We start from the raw sequence: 13,245 nt of genomic DNA, 5'->3' as shown, positions 1-13,245 counted from the left end.
ACCCCATCAAGGCCCGTAATGCATTTTGAGCTGCCTGCTCATATTTGGTGAAAGCAGTGAAAGCACACAGAAGAAACAGGGATTCTGTGAAACAAAGAGAAACATGCCCCATTTCCCCATCACTAACACCCAGAGCCCTTCTGTCTGCCCTACACTGTCACACCAATACCAGGATGCGCAAGGGGCGATTGGTGCAAAGTCAGTGTCACAGAGGTGATTTGGAAACAGACGTCCCCTGGACAGCTGCTGGCAAACAGACCTGTCCTCTCTGCAGCACCAGTGCGACGGCTGGGCCAGACTGGAGTTGTCGACCTTGCTCAGCCTAAAGGAGTGCTGGAGAAAGCAGAGATGTGCACAGATCCCAACGACTCTACAGACAAGCAGTCACTCAGGCTTTGCTAGAGAAAGATGCATGACTTGGGTCTAGTTTTTAACATTTGAGGTGAGCAGAAAAGAAGGTTGGTAGGCTCTCCCTTCTCTCCCCCCCCCCTTTTTTAAAGCAGCAAGTTTTCTGTCAAGAGTTTTTAATATATTTATTTGAAAACAAGGTTTTGTGAAAGAGTACACTAAATAGCATATATCTGTTCTTCAGCCATAAAACACGGACTATCACCTTTAGCTCAGCACAGATTGGGGCTGCATGCACTGAACAGCAGATCTCGATAGGAAGGTCTTCATGTCTGTCTTTCTGATATCAAGCACAATGTCTTCTTTAGAGGACATGATCCTGGAAGAAGGGGAGAGAGAAACCAGAAAAGCAAATGTATTTAACTAAGGCTTCTTGTGGTTGGCCCCAGACACTCACCCGAGCCTGCCACTGACGCAACATTTACAGTTTTTAGCAAGGAGTTTGTTCTCATGCCCATCCACGAATTTAAGCGCATAGTCTTTGCTCTTGGGAGCACTGGAACATGCCAGCCCATATTTGGAAATACAGCAGCCGGGTTTCTGCCTCTCAGTGAGAAACTTGCACACCAATTCAGGCACTTTAACCAAGGAACCTGAGAATTGCACCATTCATTGCCTGGAACAGATCTACCAGGATTGTTCAGTCCGGCTCAGAGAGCACCACAGAGCCCATGACTGGAGCGTCTTTAAATTCTCCTACAAACTGCTAGGAAAAGAAGACAACCCCAGAAAGCAGAGTAGCTCGACCAATCCTGCCAAACTGAGGTCAAGTAGATGACAGCTTTGTTACACAAACCACTTGCCCCCACGGGACCATCTTTCATGAGCTGATTATTCCCAGCTCAGCTGTTGCCTCTGACTCCATGCACTGCTCTAACGCTGGACAGCGAGGCTCTACGCAAGAGTAGCCAAGTCTGCAAGACCAGAGGCCAGACTCACTACGACTGGGTCAGACCTGATCCAGAAGAGTGGATTTCTCTCTTATTGCTGCCAAACTCTTCAAATCGTGACAGAGCATGTTTCCGAATCTGGCACAGAAGCCGTCAAAGAGCTAAAACAAGAGTGCTGGGTGCTGGTAACAGCTTCAGTGGAGCCAAAGAGGCTTTTCCTTCACTGGGATTATTAAAGGTGACTGCACACTACACTGTACCTCAGGTATTAATCATCAATGTACTCAAAGGGCTCTGGTGGTTCAGGTTCCTGCTCCTCTTCCTCGATCTTCGGACCATGAGCTGCCACGGGTTCAACCAGCTCCTCCATATCCTCACTGGTGTCCTTCAGGATGATGATGCCTCCGATGGAAAGCTGCAAGACAAGTGCAGTGGGCATTACAGCTACTCACCTCTGCCTCCCAGTGCAGGGTTTGTGGCCACAGTGTTTATCCTAGCGCATGTGAGACACCTCAGCAGGAGTGAGTTTCAGAGCTAAGCATCTGACACCCACCCAGATCCCTGCCTGATAAGGGGATGGGACAGACAGACCCTCCCCAGGGTACCTTCTGTATTTCCACTACCCAAGTCTCAGTTCAATAGAAATGGCATCTGGATTCACAGCTTTACCCCAGTCCCAGTCTGGGGCTTTCCACATGAAAACTAATTGAACCATAATTGCTTTAGAAGGCTCATCTTTTCAGGGCAACAAAGCTTAGTGAAGCCTCTCTGTGTAGCTGCCTCCCAGGAGGCTATCTGAAACAGGGGCTAATCTGATCATCAGCTTCCACCAATTGAGGAATCCTATTAGCAGAACATCGTAAAAAAACAAAGGGGAATTAATTACAAAGATCACAGCCAAACACCCTGGCAGGCTGAAGTAAATCTGTGCATCTCCAGGACTGAAACACGAGGTGGAAGAGGCAGTGCTGTGTCACACCTGGCTGGGATCCACGCTTTGACCACAGCAGGATTCCAGGCTATAAACAGCATTTCAAAGAGGCCTTTTACTCTGGCATTCCCAAAGCAGAGCAAAGGTCCAGAACGGCTCCCTTTTGAGAGCCTCCTTGGTTACACACCCTTATCCCAGCAAAAACCTGCATTGTTCTGTTCTCTTAAAAACCTGTCTATGGGGGTTTAAGGCAGGAGACTGCACTGCCCTCACCAAGGACTCAACGTCTTTTGAGACTGAAGCAAACAGCTACATATGTCCACATTTCAGCTGCATGAGTGGGCACTTAGTGGGCCACACAGCAGATCTTCCCAATCCAAATACCAGCTGGGTCACCTCCTCTTTTTAAAGGGTAGAAACTAAAAAACCCTTCCACAGCTTTGCGAAAGGAGACATTTCAAAAGGGGCCAATGCACAGAGAATTCCAATGTGCTGATGGAATTCCAGGAAATCCATTTATTAAAAACATAACTATTTTCCTGTAAAAAATATTACTACTTTTGAACACCATTCCCATGCATAATCTTGCAAACGGGGGAAGTCAAGGGTGTTATTTCTTGAATGAAAATGAAGGCCAGAAAAATTTGACTCAGGAGATTTACAGGTCAGGAACAAGCTTATCTGCTTTGCAACATATATATGAGCATCTCGCAGAAAAGTTAGTTACCCCTTGGGCTTCATGCTAAAAGACCTTTCTCATTCTCTATCTGCCAATTGCATGCTATCTATTCTCTGTGCTACAGGAGATGAAGGCACTTTTCTAATGTCAGATGTAACTGAACAGGAAATATTTTTAATGACACCACCCCCCCCATTTAGGTATGAATCCCACTGCAGGATAACAAAGCTCCAGCACAAGTCCTAACGCGTTTCACTGCTTTGACAATGAGCCTGTATGACTTCTCAGCCCCTTGTAAGATCATGGCTCAGTCTTTATGTCCCCAGCAATGTCATTACTACACAGAGTATGTCTGATGGGTTTCCACATTGCAGTGTTTTGACATAGAGGCAGAAAGAAAAATAAAGCAGTATTTGCATGGTGAAAAGGTTTGCGGCAGCTCTGGCTCTCCCACAACTAGAACTACATGTGATTATTTGGAGGGATACTAGAAAGCAAATATGATAACAGTGAAGTTGCAAATCTCTGTAACACATCACAGTGATGCACCAGCTGTGACTGGCATCCTCATGTACACACAGAACTTCTGGGTCCTTACGCACACGCCCAGCACTGGGAACGCTCTGTCAAGCACACGGACTAGGAAGGTGATGCTTACTGGTTTGAAAGGCTGGTATCGGCAGCTCTCTGTCATAGTGAGAACTTTGAGCTGAGCAGGCATCACTCTGGCTGGGTTGTCCAGAAGCTGGAAGTTGGGTTCAGGCTCTTTTTTCTTTTCTTTTTCATCCTTCTTTTCAGTCTCATCCTGTGGAGGGAGAGGAGAACATCAACATGTTTTTAACAGTGATCTCTAACCCTTTCACAGTTCAGGAGAGTAAGGTACAACCAGGCAGCAATTCCAGAGTGTGGCGAGACACCATTCCTCTGCTGAGGAACAAGCTAACACGTATCTATCAGCTGGCACGGGCAACCCCAGCGTGGATCTAAGTGCTCTCATCAAGGCAATTCCTCACTCTTGACTGCAGGTGAAAGTAAGTTCGTCGAGAGGTGGCAGTGGAACAGTTTACCTCCGGCTTCCCTTTCTAATACTTTTTCTGTAAACTCACTCAACACTTTTTATCCACAACCGAAGATTCTTTAGTATCATTACAGAGCACATGAAAATTGCCAAAAGCTGCCCTTGTATTTTCATGGCCATAAAGCTGTCGCTGACATTTCACGCTACTGGCAGTGACAGCAGCTCACCCAAAATGACTCGACCGCAGTGAGTCCCTAGAGAACTGCAGTTAAGCCCTCCTTTACCAATGACTCAGCAGCTAGACGCAAAAAGCTCAGAAGGAAAAAAAACACAGCATCCTTTACATACTTAAGAACATGGATCATGTTTTCCCTCTTGCTCAGGAACATCTGAGTTGCAAACAAAAAAGACCACAGAAAAGATGGAAACAACCAATAAGACACGATCAGGAATACCACTAAATGCATGGCACGTCCTGTAACAGCAGACAGGACTTTCTCTGGCACGGCGACTGCTCGTCGCTGTGCAGATCTCTTGGAAGCTCTGGACTACGAGTCATGTAACAAGCATAAGAGAAAAACAGGAAAGCAATTGCACCTCTAAAACATTAGGACAACGGCAAAACACTCCAACACAGCAGGTGGCAGCAAGCTCCCTTTTTACTCTCCTCGTTTTTCTGCTTGATTCATCCAAGAAAACTTTTCAGACATGTGGAGAGTACACATAGAGACATGAAACGTGAATCCCTTCTAATATATTGCTTCCTCTCAACACCTGTACTTAACTGTAGGTTCTAGCAATTTTAGAAGAAACATGCATCTGTTCAGCACATTTTGCTTAGTATATAGTGCTGTAAGAATAATTCAAAGGAAAGGCAATGTTTGGTGACAAGGGAACTTTGATAAAAGAGTAAAAAGACAAATCCAGAGATTCTACCTTGCATGCATGAGATGATTCATCTTCTGGGACAACTGGATAAAGTTCAGTGCCTACAACATGGCCACACTTAAGTAGGTCTTTGATCTTACGCCAAACTGCCTTCACGTACCATTTGTATTTTTTTTAAATTAAATAGGTCAAAAATTCTCCGACCATGCTGCTTTTCTCACATAGATGTTAAAGTGGAATCAGTAAGGTTTCTACTGAGCTTGTCAGCATAATGAATTTTCAGCTTACAGTTGTTCTTGGCATATTTGCATCTGTTAGCAGAGCACAAAAGGAAGGTTCCTTTGTCAGTGTACAGCAAGAATTTTAGCTGCCATCTGTTTTCCAAATTACAGCAACCACCAAGAATTCATTATCCAGCCCTTTCTCTACCCCTCAGCTTGCTACAGCATGACACATTATTCACAGACACAGCATGACACATTATTCACAGACGAGGATGACATGTTCCAGTGTCAGGTCTATGAGCTGAAAGAAATCATCAGAGGACTAAAACAATCACCGTAACTACTGAGCAGCACAGACCTTGTGCTCAAAGCTCAGCTGGTTCTGAGCTGGGTGTGGATAAATGTTTGGCATTTTGACAGACCGCCAAAGCATGTAAGAGATTACTGCCAGAAAGGTGAACATTTCAGAATAGGGGGTTAAGCACACGCAAGACCAGGAAGTTTAACCTTTCCAATGCTCTCAACTGAATTAGGCACCACCAAGCAACTGCTACAACAATGAGTCCTTTTTAAAAGGTCAGGGGTCCCAAGGACATGAAATTACTAAGACTTTTTCCACATTAATATGAAGAGTACACGGGTAAGAGATAAAAGTCCCTTGGTCTAGAAACAACAGGCAATGAAATAACGCGCAAAAGGTTCACGCAGTTAAAGGCACGTAAATTTGTCAAAACAAGCTTCTGCCTTTAAGGAAGTCAGTTAAAAATATTGATGAAGATTATTTCTCGGAAATAACGGATTCACAAATAATACCACCTCTTGCATTTAACAGCACACACATACACACACCCAGAGTAAAGATGCTAACCAGTGTATGCAGTACACTGAAACGTGTTAATGCTCTGCTCAGAACTAACACAGGTGGCCCTGGGGATAGCGTTAAGTGGGTGACAGCTTTCATTACATCTTCCACATTTATAGGAGGGGAAAGAAGGCATTTAAGTTTCAATATTTGCACCCACCACTTCCATCTTCTCCTCTTCCTTCTTCTCTTTCTCCTTCTCCTTTTCTTTCTTCTTGGCTTTTGCAGTGATGGACAGCACAGCAGTGGAAACCTGGATAAGTCAACAGAGGAGGCATTCAGCGTGACTGCAACACTGTACGCTGTGCTTCAGCTCCCCAGGCAGGGGAAGAAAGGGAAATCAGTGTTAGGTCAGTTCTCAGTGCAGGTGTCAATACAATCAATTCCACTTCCTACCCACTGCTCTGTTTAAGAGATAATTACACCACGGTCAAAGCAAATAAATAGCACAGACAGGACAAAAAATGCCATGAATGCAGACTAGGTCCAGCCACATATGCAGAAGGAGAGCAAACTTCCAAATTTAGAGATTAATCATTACTGTCTGGGTCTCTATATGAGAGGTTTGTTTATTTCTTTTTAACAGAGCAACAAATGGAATTCTTGTTACAGGAAAGCCCATTGCCAGAGTCTCCAAAGTAAAGAAACATGTATATAGATACTCTTTTGAATGACCTAAAGCTGTTCCACTGTCCTAATCAGACAGCTGTGTTTCTCCTTGATCCAAAGAAGTGGACACGCAAAATGCCCTACGGAGGAGCCCTCAGGAGGCTTTGGCATACCTGAGCCAGAAAGTACCCAGAAACAACACTTGAATGCAAGAATTCAGCACGTCTCCCTGCCAGTGAGCACATCTCTCTATCCACAGTAACTATTCCTGTAGGCAGTAGCTTGTTCAGAAGGACAGGGAGCAACAGCATTTGTCACATTGCTGGTGAGGCTTTCTAGGCTAAATGCGGGCTCTTGGCACATTTTAATTTTGGCCAGGGAAGTTTAAACAAGAAAGTATTTGTCCAATTTCCATCCTATTCCAAAGGCAAGAAGGCAGCTACAAGTAGTGAGCTTTTCCTTTCACCAGAGTTCATTTCTGGATTTCTTGGTGGCTCGGAAAACTGTCCTGCCCAGCATTCAATTCTGGTAAAATGTTGTACGGTTTTCACACAATGTTATTGATCAGCATGACATGCCTGAGGACTCCACTGCTGCAATTCCTCCCTGAGGGCTGCTCTGCCTGCTGCTGTGGTCTGCTCGACAGCTTCTCCCATCTTACGCTAGGAGACAAATTGTTTCCACTATTGTGCTGCTTGTCATCCCATAGGTCTCACCTCTTCCTTTTCAGTACCTAGATATTCTCAGTTCCACACTTCCCTTTTTGCAATCCATGGGCCTGACAGCTGTTACTCTAGCACATGGGCCTGCTGCCCTGAGCCCAGGTACACTTCTGTCCTGACATATGGGGCTATTTGAGAAGTGTCCCACCTGATAATCTCAATGTTTGCACTGCAGTAGCATTTTGAAGCCCAAGTCACAAACAAGGGCTCCATTGTGCTTCGTACTGCACAAAGACAACACACACATACAAAGCAGTAGGGCATGGAAAAGAGTTTCATTAATCAATGCTTCTGCTTGACCACTGGAGATAAGGGAGGTTCCAGCAACTCAGTGGTACAGCAGTCGTATGCCATGATCAGCAACAGTCCCAGGCGCAGCAGGAAAAAATAGCTAGAATTCTCTTTCAGAGACAATAGCGCCTGCCAGTTTTTCTTTCGCTCTTTAGATTCCCTGTTAGTGCCACCAAAGTCAATGTTTATACTAGGAGGGAAAGGGGGTTAGTCTTCATAACACAGAAAGCTAGCTAGCCCAAATACCTTTTCTTTCTCCTTTTCCTTTGGTACCTCGAGAGGTGGGGGGTAGGCAAATGTGGATGGCTTACAGTTGGACTTGTACTGGACTTTTGGCATCTAAGACAAACAGTTAAAAAAATTATTAGAGACAAGAAAAGCAGAGGGAAAAAATCCACAGCAGAATAATTACTTTAGCTTCATTCTCCTTCCAGCAGAGACAAACACAGATCCTCTAAAGAATACAAGCTTCCCCTTCTCCCCCTCCGGAAGCTGAGAAACTGTTATCAGTGGCAACAGTTCAACTAGAACAATGTTATTTAATTATTCTATAATTTGACTCTGGCAAGCTTTCCTAGCCTTCTCCATACACTCCATGCTATTCACACCATGCTTTGTTTTCATTGTTTCGAAGCTTTTGTGGTTTTGATGTTGTTGCTGTGCCTGCTTGTATTAACACAAAATTGGTTTAAGATGTAAGTGAAGATCTGCTCTGTCAACGCACACTAGGGCAAACCAAGCACTGCCTGACATTCACCTCTTGCAGAAGGACAGTACATTTTGGGGGTGGGTTACCAATGTCACATATCCTCTTACTCTTGGCTACTTAAGCAAGGGCAGAAAGCATCTTTTGACAGCCAATCCAAATTCTTAAACTGAATTATCTTCTGCAGTATCTCAGCTCTCTTCCTTTACGACACATCATGGAGCAACAACAGAACAGGGACAGCTCTGAGGAAGCACAAGGGGTGTGGTGCAGCCCATAACATACACCCAGCTTGTAGCTGGCTTTAGTATGCAAGCCAAGTTATACAACATAACCTCACCTACAGCCGTTTGGGTCTCTGGAAACTCTAAGGGAGGGGATGGGGAGAGGGAGTCAAAATGGCAGTACAGCCAAGCAGCCAAAAAGGTGCTGAGCCTGTCACTGCTGGGGAGGTGCAGAGACAAGCAGCAAAACAACCTCTGTGAAGTACTCAGGACAGGGGGGTGGGGGGGTGGAAAAAGGCATTTTCAGGCAAACCTCTCAGAGTGAGAATTCTAAGCTGTGAGTAGATTGACTCAATGCTCAGCCCAAGACAGGTGGCAAAGGGCAACCTATAGCCATAAAGTGTTGGTTGAGGGGCTGCAATCCAGCAAGCTGGCTCAGTCCCACAGAGGGACTCCAGCCCAATGCATGCTCTGCACATTGCAGAATAAGCCTGCAGCAATGACAGGAGGGGGCTGCACACCCCTGCGATGCCACATTCAGATGCTTTTTTGTGGAAGTTACTAGCTCAGTTCTTCAGCACAGGAGACCCAGCACAGCACACAGCTTGAAGGGGCCATGCCACAGCTGATCAGCTGGAACATCACATGCATAAGAAAAGTGCAGTACCCATGATTGCTCAGTTTAATGTTTACTCCCCAAGGAATTCAAACAAATCCTGTTTCCCACTGCTAGCTTTCCTAGGGGAGAATATCACATAACTTATATGGAAGGGCAGGGGAACAACACTATTTTTTTTTTTAAAATAATCTTGACCTTCTGGGGTGATAATGGGGTGGTTTCTGCCCACATACACTGACTAGAGTTCCTTTCTTTGTAAGATACTTTGAAGTAAAAGGGCCAAAGTCTGCTCTCTACATTTTTCTTGTTTAAGCCTGCTTTTCAAACTTCTTCCACTTACTGTATTTTCTGGCACAAACAAGCTGGAGACATGCAAAGAAAACCAACAAATCCATGCACACCCCTCCCAGACCACTCCAGTCTTCCAAACAGCTATCAGTGTCTCTTCTCCTCTCTGCTCATCACGTACCTTAAGATCCTTGTTAAGGCCAATGACACAGGTTGGGGTGAAAGCCAGCGACAAGAAGTGTGACAGGGGAAACCAGAACCAGAACTGGGTGAAGACCAGAACCCCCACCACGGAAGGCATGTGAGTATGTCCTGTCCTCGACTGCAGTGAAATAGTTACGTTATGGCCCCCTGTAAGGAATCATAAATGAAATAATTTAGTTAATGCATTCCTGGGTACTCCATAAAGACACCTGAGCAATGCACATCTCAAACAGCTGCTGTGAAGGGGGCTACACAGCACAAGCCAGGCCACAACGCTGCCAGCTTTCTCCCCAGGAGTCCACCTCCCTGTTTCTCTTGGTCTCAGCTTTCACAGCAAAACAGATGGGCAGCATAACAACCAAACTGCTCCATCCCCTACATATCACCCAAACACCACCAATGAATACAGCCCTTCCACGCTCATATTGCCAGGATACACGTTAAATAAAAGTACAATTCGAAAGGCATGGAAAGGGGGAGAAAAAGGCAAGCCTTCGCCATAAACAGTTTTAAAACACAGCATATAGATGATCCACAGGACAAGACTCGCAAGGAAAACCGTGCATATAAAGCAATGCGCACAGAAACTTTTCTCTCTGTGGCTGCCTCCCTGAACTGTCAGTTATTCAGAAGAAATATGCCTAGGTTTTTATCCTACACCATCTCAGTAGAAAAAAATGTAAACAGTAGCAACTTCAGAAGCTGCTTCGAGAGGTTATCAATCTAAGCAGCACAGAGACAAGCTCCTGCAGTCTTTGCAGCAAAATTACATCTCTGCCAGACAACCAAGTCTTAGCTTTGTACTTGCAAAGCAGAGACCAGAACAACTCCATATGTTGATGTAGTGCAGAAACATCCAGCTAGAAACCAAATTGAAAGATTGGGCTTGCAGACAGAGTGAGAAAGTGTTAATCTGATCTTCAGTCTTCTGATGAACACAGCGAATTGAGTTGAAGAGGGCACCAGGCAAGTCCATTACCGCTGACGAGACCAGGTGCAGGAAGGTTAACTTTGTTAAAATACAAACACCCACTCGTTGCAAACTCAGGGCACTTTCTAGCTGAAAATCCCAAACAGGAGCAGCATTCCCCTGCCTCACACAAACAGCCGCCTCAATAGGGCCAGGCAGCAATGGGGCTCTCTGAGTTTTAAAGACCACCAAAACTGATTTTTGCTGCCAAAACTAATGAAAGCCCTGAATGAAGCAGTAATCTCATCTCAGGTATCTGTCAGTGTTAGTCCCAGGAGAAGCAGGGGAAGATGGAGGATTTTGATGCCCTCCTGTAGGATACTCTGCATACATACCATCTCCTTGCTTTTCCTTTTGTGGTAGCAACAGATCTCCCACTGTTTGACTAGAACACTCCTTCCAGCCACCTCTCTGAAGAAAGGCAATGACATGGTCTCATCTTTTACTACTGCTAGGTCTGCTCTGCTTATTATTTCCTGTGACACTAATCTCTCGCCCTTATAGTTGAATTTGCCACTGCATTGAGGAGGGACGGCCTGCGATCTTGTGATATCCTTAAACATGTCACTGCACGCTCAAATATCTGGTCTTGTCCCTCATCTTCGCGTTGAACTTCTCTTCACTGCATCACTGTTTAAGGGCTGGGGCAGTAATCTGCGGATATTCTGGATCAAGCAACCCAGTGAATGTTGCACAAGCAGCTTAACTAGACTTTATCAAAAACTTTTGGACTTTAATTTTCAGAATTTAATTTAGCCTTTAAAATTATATTATCTGATCTCTGGAATTTCCTGGATGAGTAACAGATTTCATATTCAAAAGATGCTGTCATGCTATTTTTTTCTGCTGTTTTACACCCACACACAGCCCACCCTCACTCCCAGGGTTTTGCAAGGAGCAGGAAAGGTGGGAAGACGTGATATTGCACAATGGCGATTTATCTTCATGATTAAGCAGCAGCCCTGACAGCCTGGAAGGGAACACATTCCATCTTTGTCTGGACAGATAAAAGCTGTGACATGATGCCTGGAAAAAAAAAAAAAATTCAAAAAACACACCAGAAAAATTGTCAGGGCTCCTTGGGTAGACTTACAAGGTCCATCTCCCAGAATTCACATTGCCACTGTGGCAAGGTTTGCTGGAATTAAAGTCTCTGTTCCAAAGGCTATGAGGATTTGTTGGCTCAAGTTTAATGTCAGTTAATGAGAGGGGGAGTGCAGCAAGCAGACACCAATGATTTATATTCTTTGATGAACTCACTCTTTACATAGTCATGGTGGCACTTGGTAATACTCTAGCAGTGTAGCCCAGGACAACACATCAGCACAACAGTCATTAGATAAAGATGCTTTGTGGACCTTGGAAATTAGTTGCCAACCCAGCCTAGGCAGCATTCCATTTTCAAACAATATCATACTCTTTCTTTCTCTGCCAGTAAAGATTTATAATCTGCTTCATCTGTCATCCAGTCATTAAGGCTGCAAAAGACCTCTAAGATCATCAAGTCCAACTATCAACCCAACGCCACCATGCCTGCTAAACCATGTTCTGAAGTGCCACATGCACAAGTTTTTTTGATCGCCTCCAGGGATGGTGACTCAGCCACTTCCCTGGGCAGCCTGTTCCAATGCCTGACCACTCTTTCAGTAAAGATGTTTATCCTGATATCCAATCTAAACCTCCCCTGATGCAACTTGAGGCCATTTTCTCTCATCCTATCACTAGTTACTTGGGAGAAGAGACCAACACCCACTTCACTACAACCTCCTTTCAGGTAGTTGTAGTGAGTGATAAGGTCTCCCCTCAGCCTCCTCTTCTCCAAAGTAAACAACCCCAGTTCCCTCAGCTGCTCCTTGTAAGACTTGTTCTCCAGACCTTTCACCAGCCTCACTGCCCTTCTCTGGACACGCTCCAGCAACTCAATGTCTCTCTTGTAGTCAGGGGCCCAAACCTGAACACAGTACTCCAGGTGCAGCCTCACCAGTGCCGAGTACAGGGGCACGATCACCTCCCTACTCCTGCTGGCCACACTACTCCTGACACAAGTCAGGATGCCACTGGCCTTCTTGGCCACCTGGGCTACTGCTGGCTCATGGTCAGCCAGCTGTCGAGCAGGACCCCAAGGTCCTTTTCTGCTGGGCAGCTTTCCAGCCACTCTTCCCCAAGTTTTGTTGTGACCAAAGTGCAGGACCCAGCACTTGGTCTTGTTGAACCTCATATGATTGACCTCAGCCCATTGATCCAGCCTATCCAGATCCCTCTGCAGAGCCTTTCTACCCTCAAGCAGATCGACACTCTTGCCCACCTTGGTGTCATCTGCTCACTTACTGAGGGGGCACTCAATCCCCTCATCCAGATCATTGATAAAGATACTAAACAAGACCGGACCCAAAACTGAGCCCTGCGGAACACCACTCGTGACTGGCCGCCAGCTGGATTTAACTCCATTCACCACCACTCTCTGAGCTCGGCCATCCAGCCAGTTCTTTACCCAGCAAAGTGTAGACCCATCCAAACCATGGGCAGCCAGTTTCTCCAGGAGGATACTGTGGGAAACAGTGTCAAAGGCTTTACTAAAGTTCTATCTAGTGAACGAAGACAAACTGAACTGTTTGCAGCAGCACAGAAGTCAAAACCTAACAGGACAAGCCATCAAAACCCTAGCAAAGTTGATTTCAGTATGTGCCAGTGACCTGATTAGCATTGGCAATG

General features: G+C 45.4%; 1 protein-coding gene across 1 annotated transcript in view; it reads right to left on the bottom strand.

Annotated features, from left to right (window-relative positions):
• Window positions 1–507: 507 nt before the first annotated feature.
• The window catches only part of PSMD1 (proteasome 26S subunit, non-ATPase 1), a 76,785-nt gene continuing 64,047 nt past the window's right edge, over window positions 508–13,245 (bottom strand). Inside the window, exons 20-25 of the mRNA XM_075418151.1 lie at window positions 9,541–9,710; window positions 7,769–7,861; window positions 6,061–6,153; window positions 3,567–3,713; window positions 1,559–1,713; window positions 508–727 (exon numbers count right to left, since the gene is read on the bottom strand). Coding sequence (XP_075274266.1) covers window positions 1,567–1,713; window positions 3,567–3,713; window positions 6,061–6,153; window positions 7,769–7,861; window positions 9,541–9,710 — 650 coding nt within the window. The 3' untranslated portion in view covers window positions 508–727; window positions 1,559–1,566. The remainder of the gene's footprint in view (window positions 728–1,558; window positions 1,714–3,566; window positions 3,714–6,060; window positions 6,154–7,768; window positions 7,862–9,540; window positions 9,711–13,245) is intronic.

This window comes from Opisthocomus hoazin, chromosome 4 (genome assembly GCF_030867145.1).
Source record: "Opisthocomus hoazin isolate bOpiHoa1 chromosome 4, bOpiHoa1.hap1, whole genome shotgun sequence".
In the NCBI taxonomy this organism is placed as follows: domain Eukaryota; kingdom Metazoa; phylum Chordata; class Aves; order Opisthocomiformes; family Opisthocomidae; genus Opisthocomus; species Opisthocomus hoazin.
Note: the sequence above shows the minus strand (reverse complement) of the source record. Positions and strands in the feature narration are given on the sequence as shown.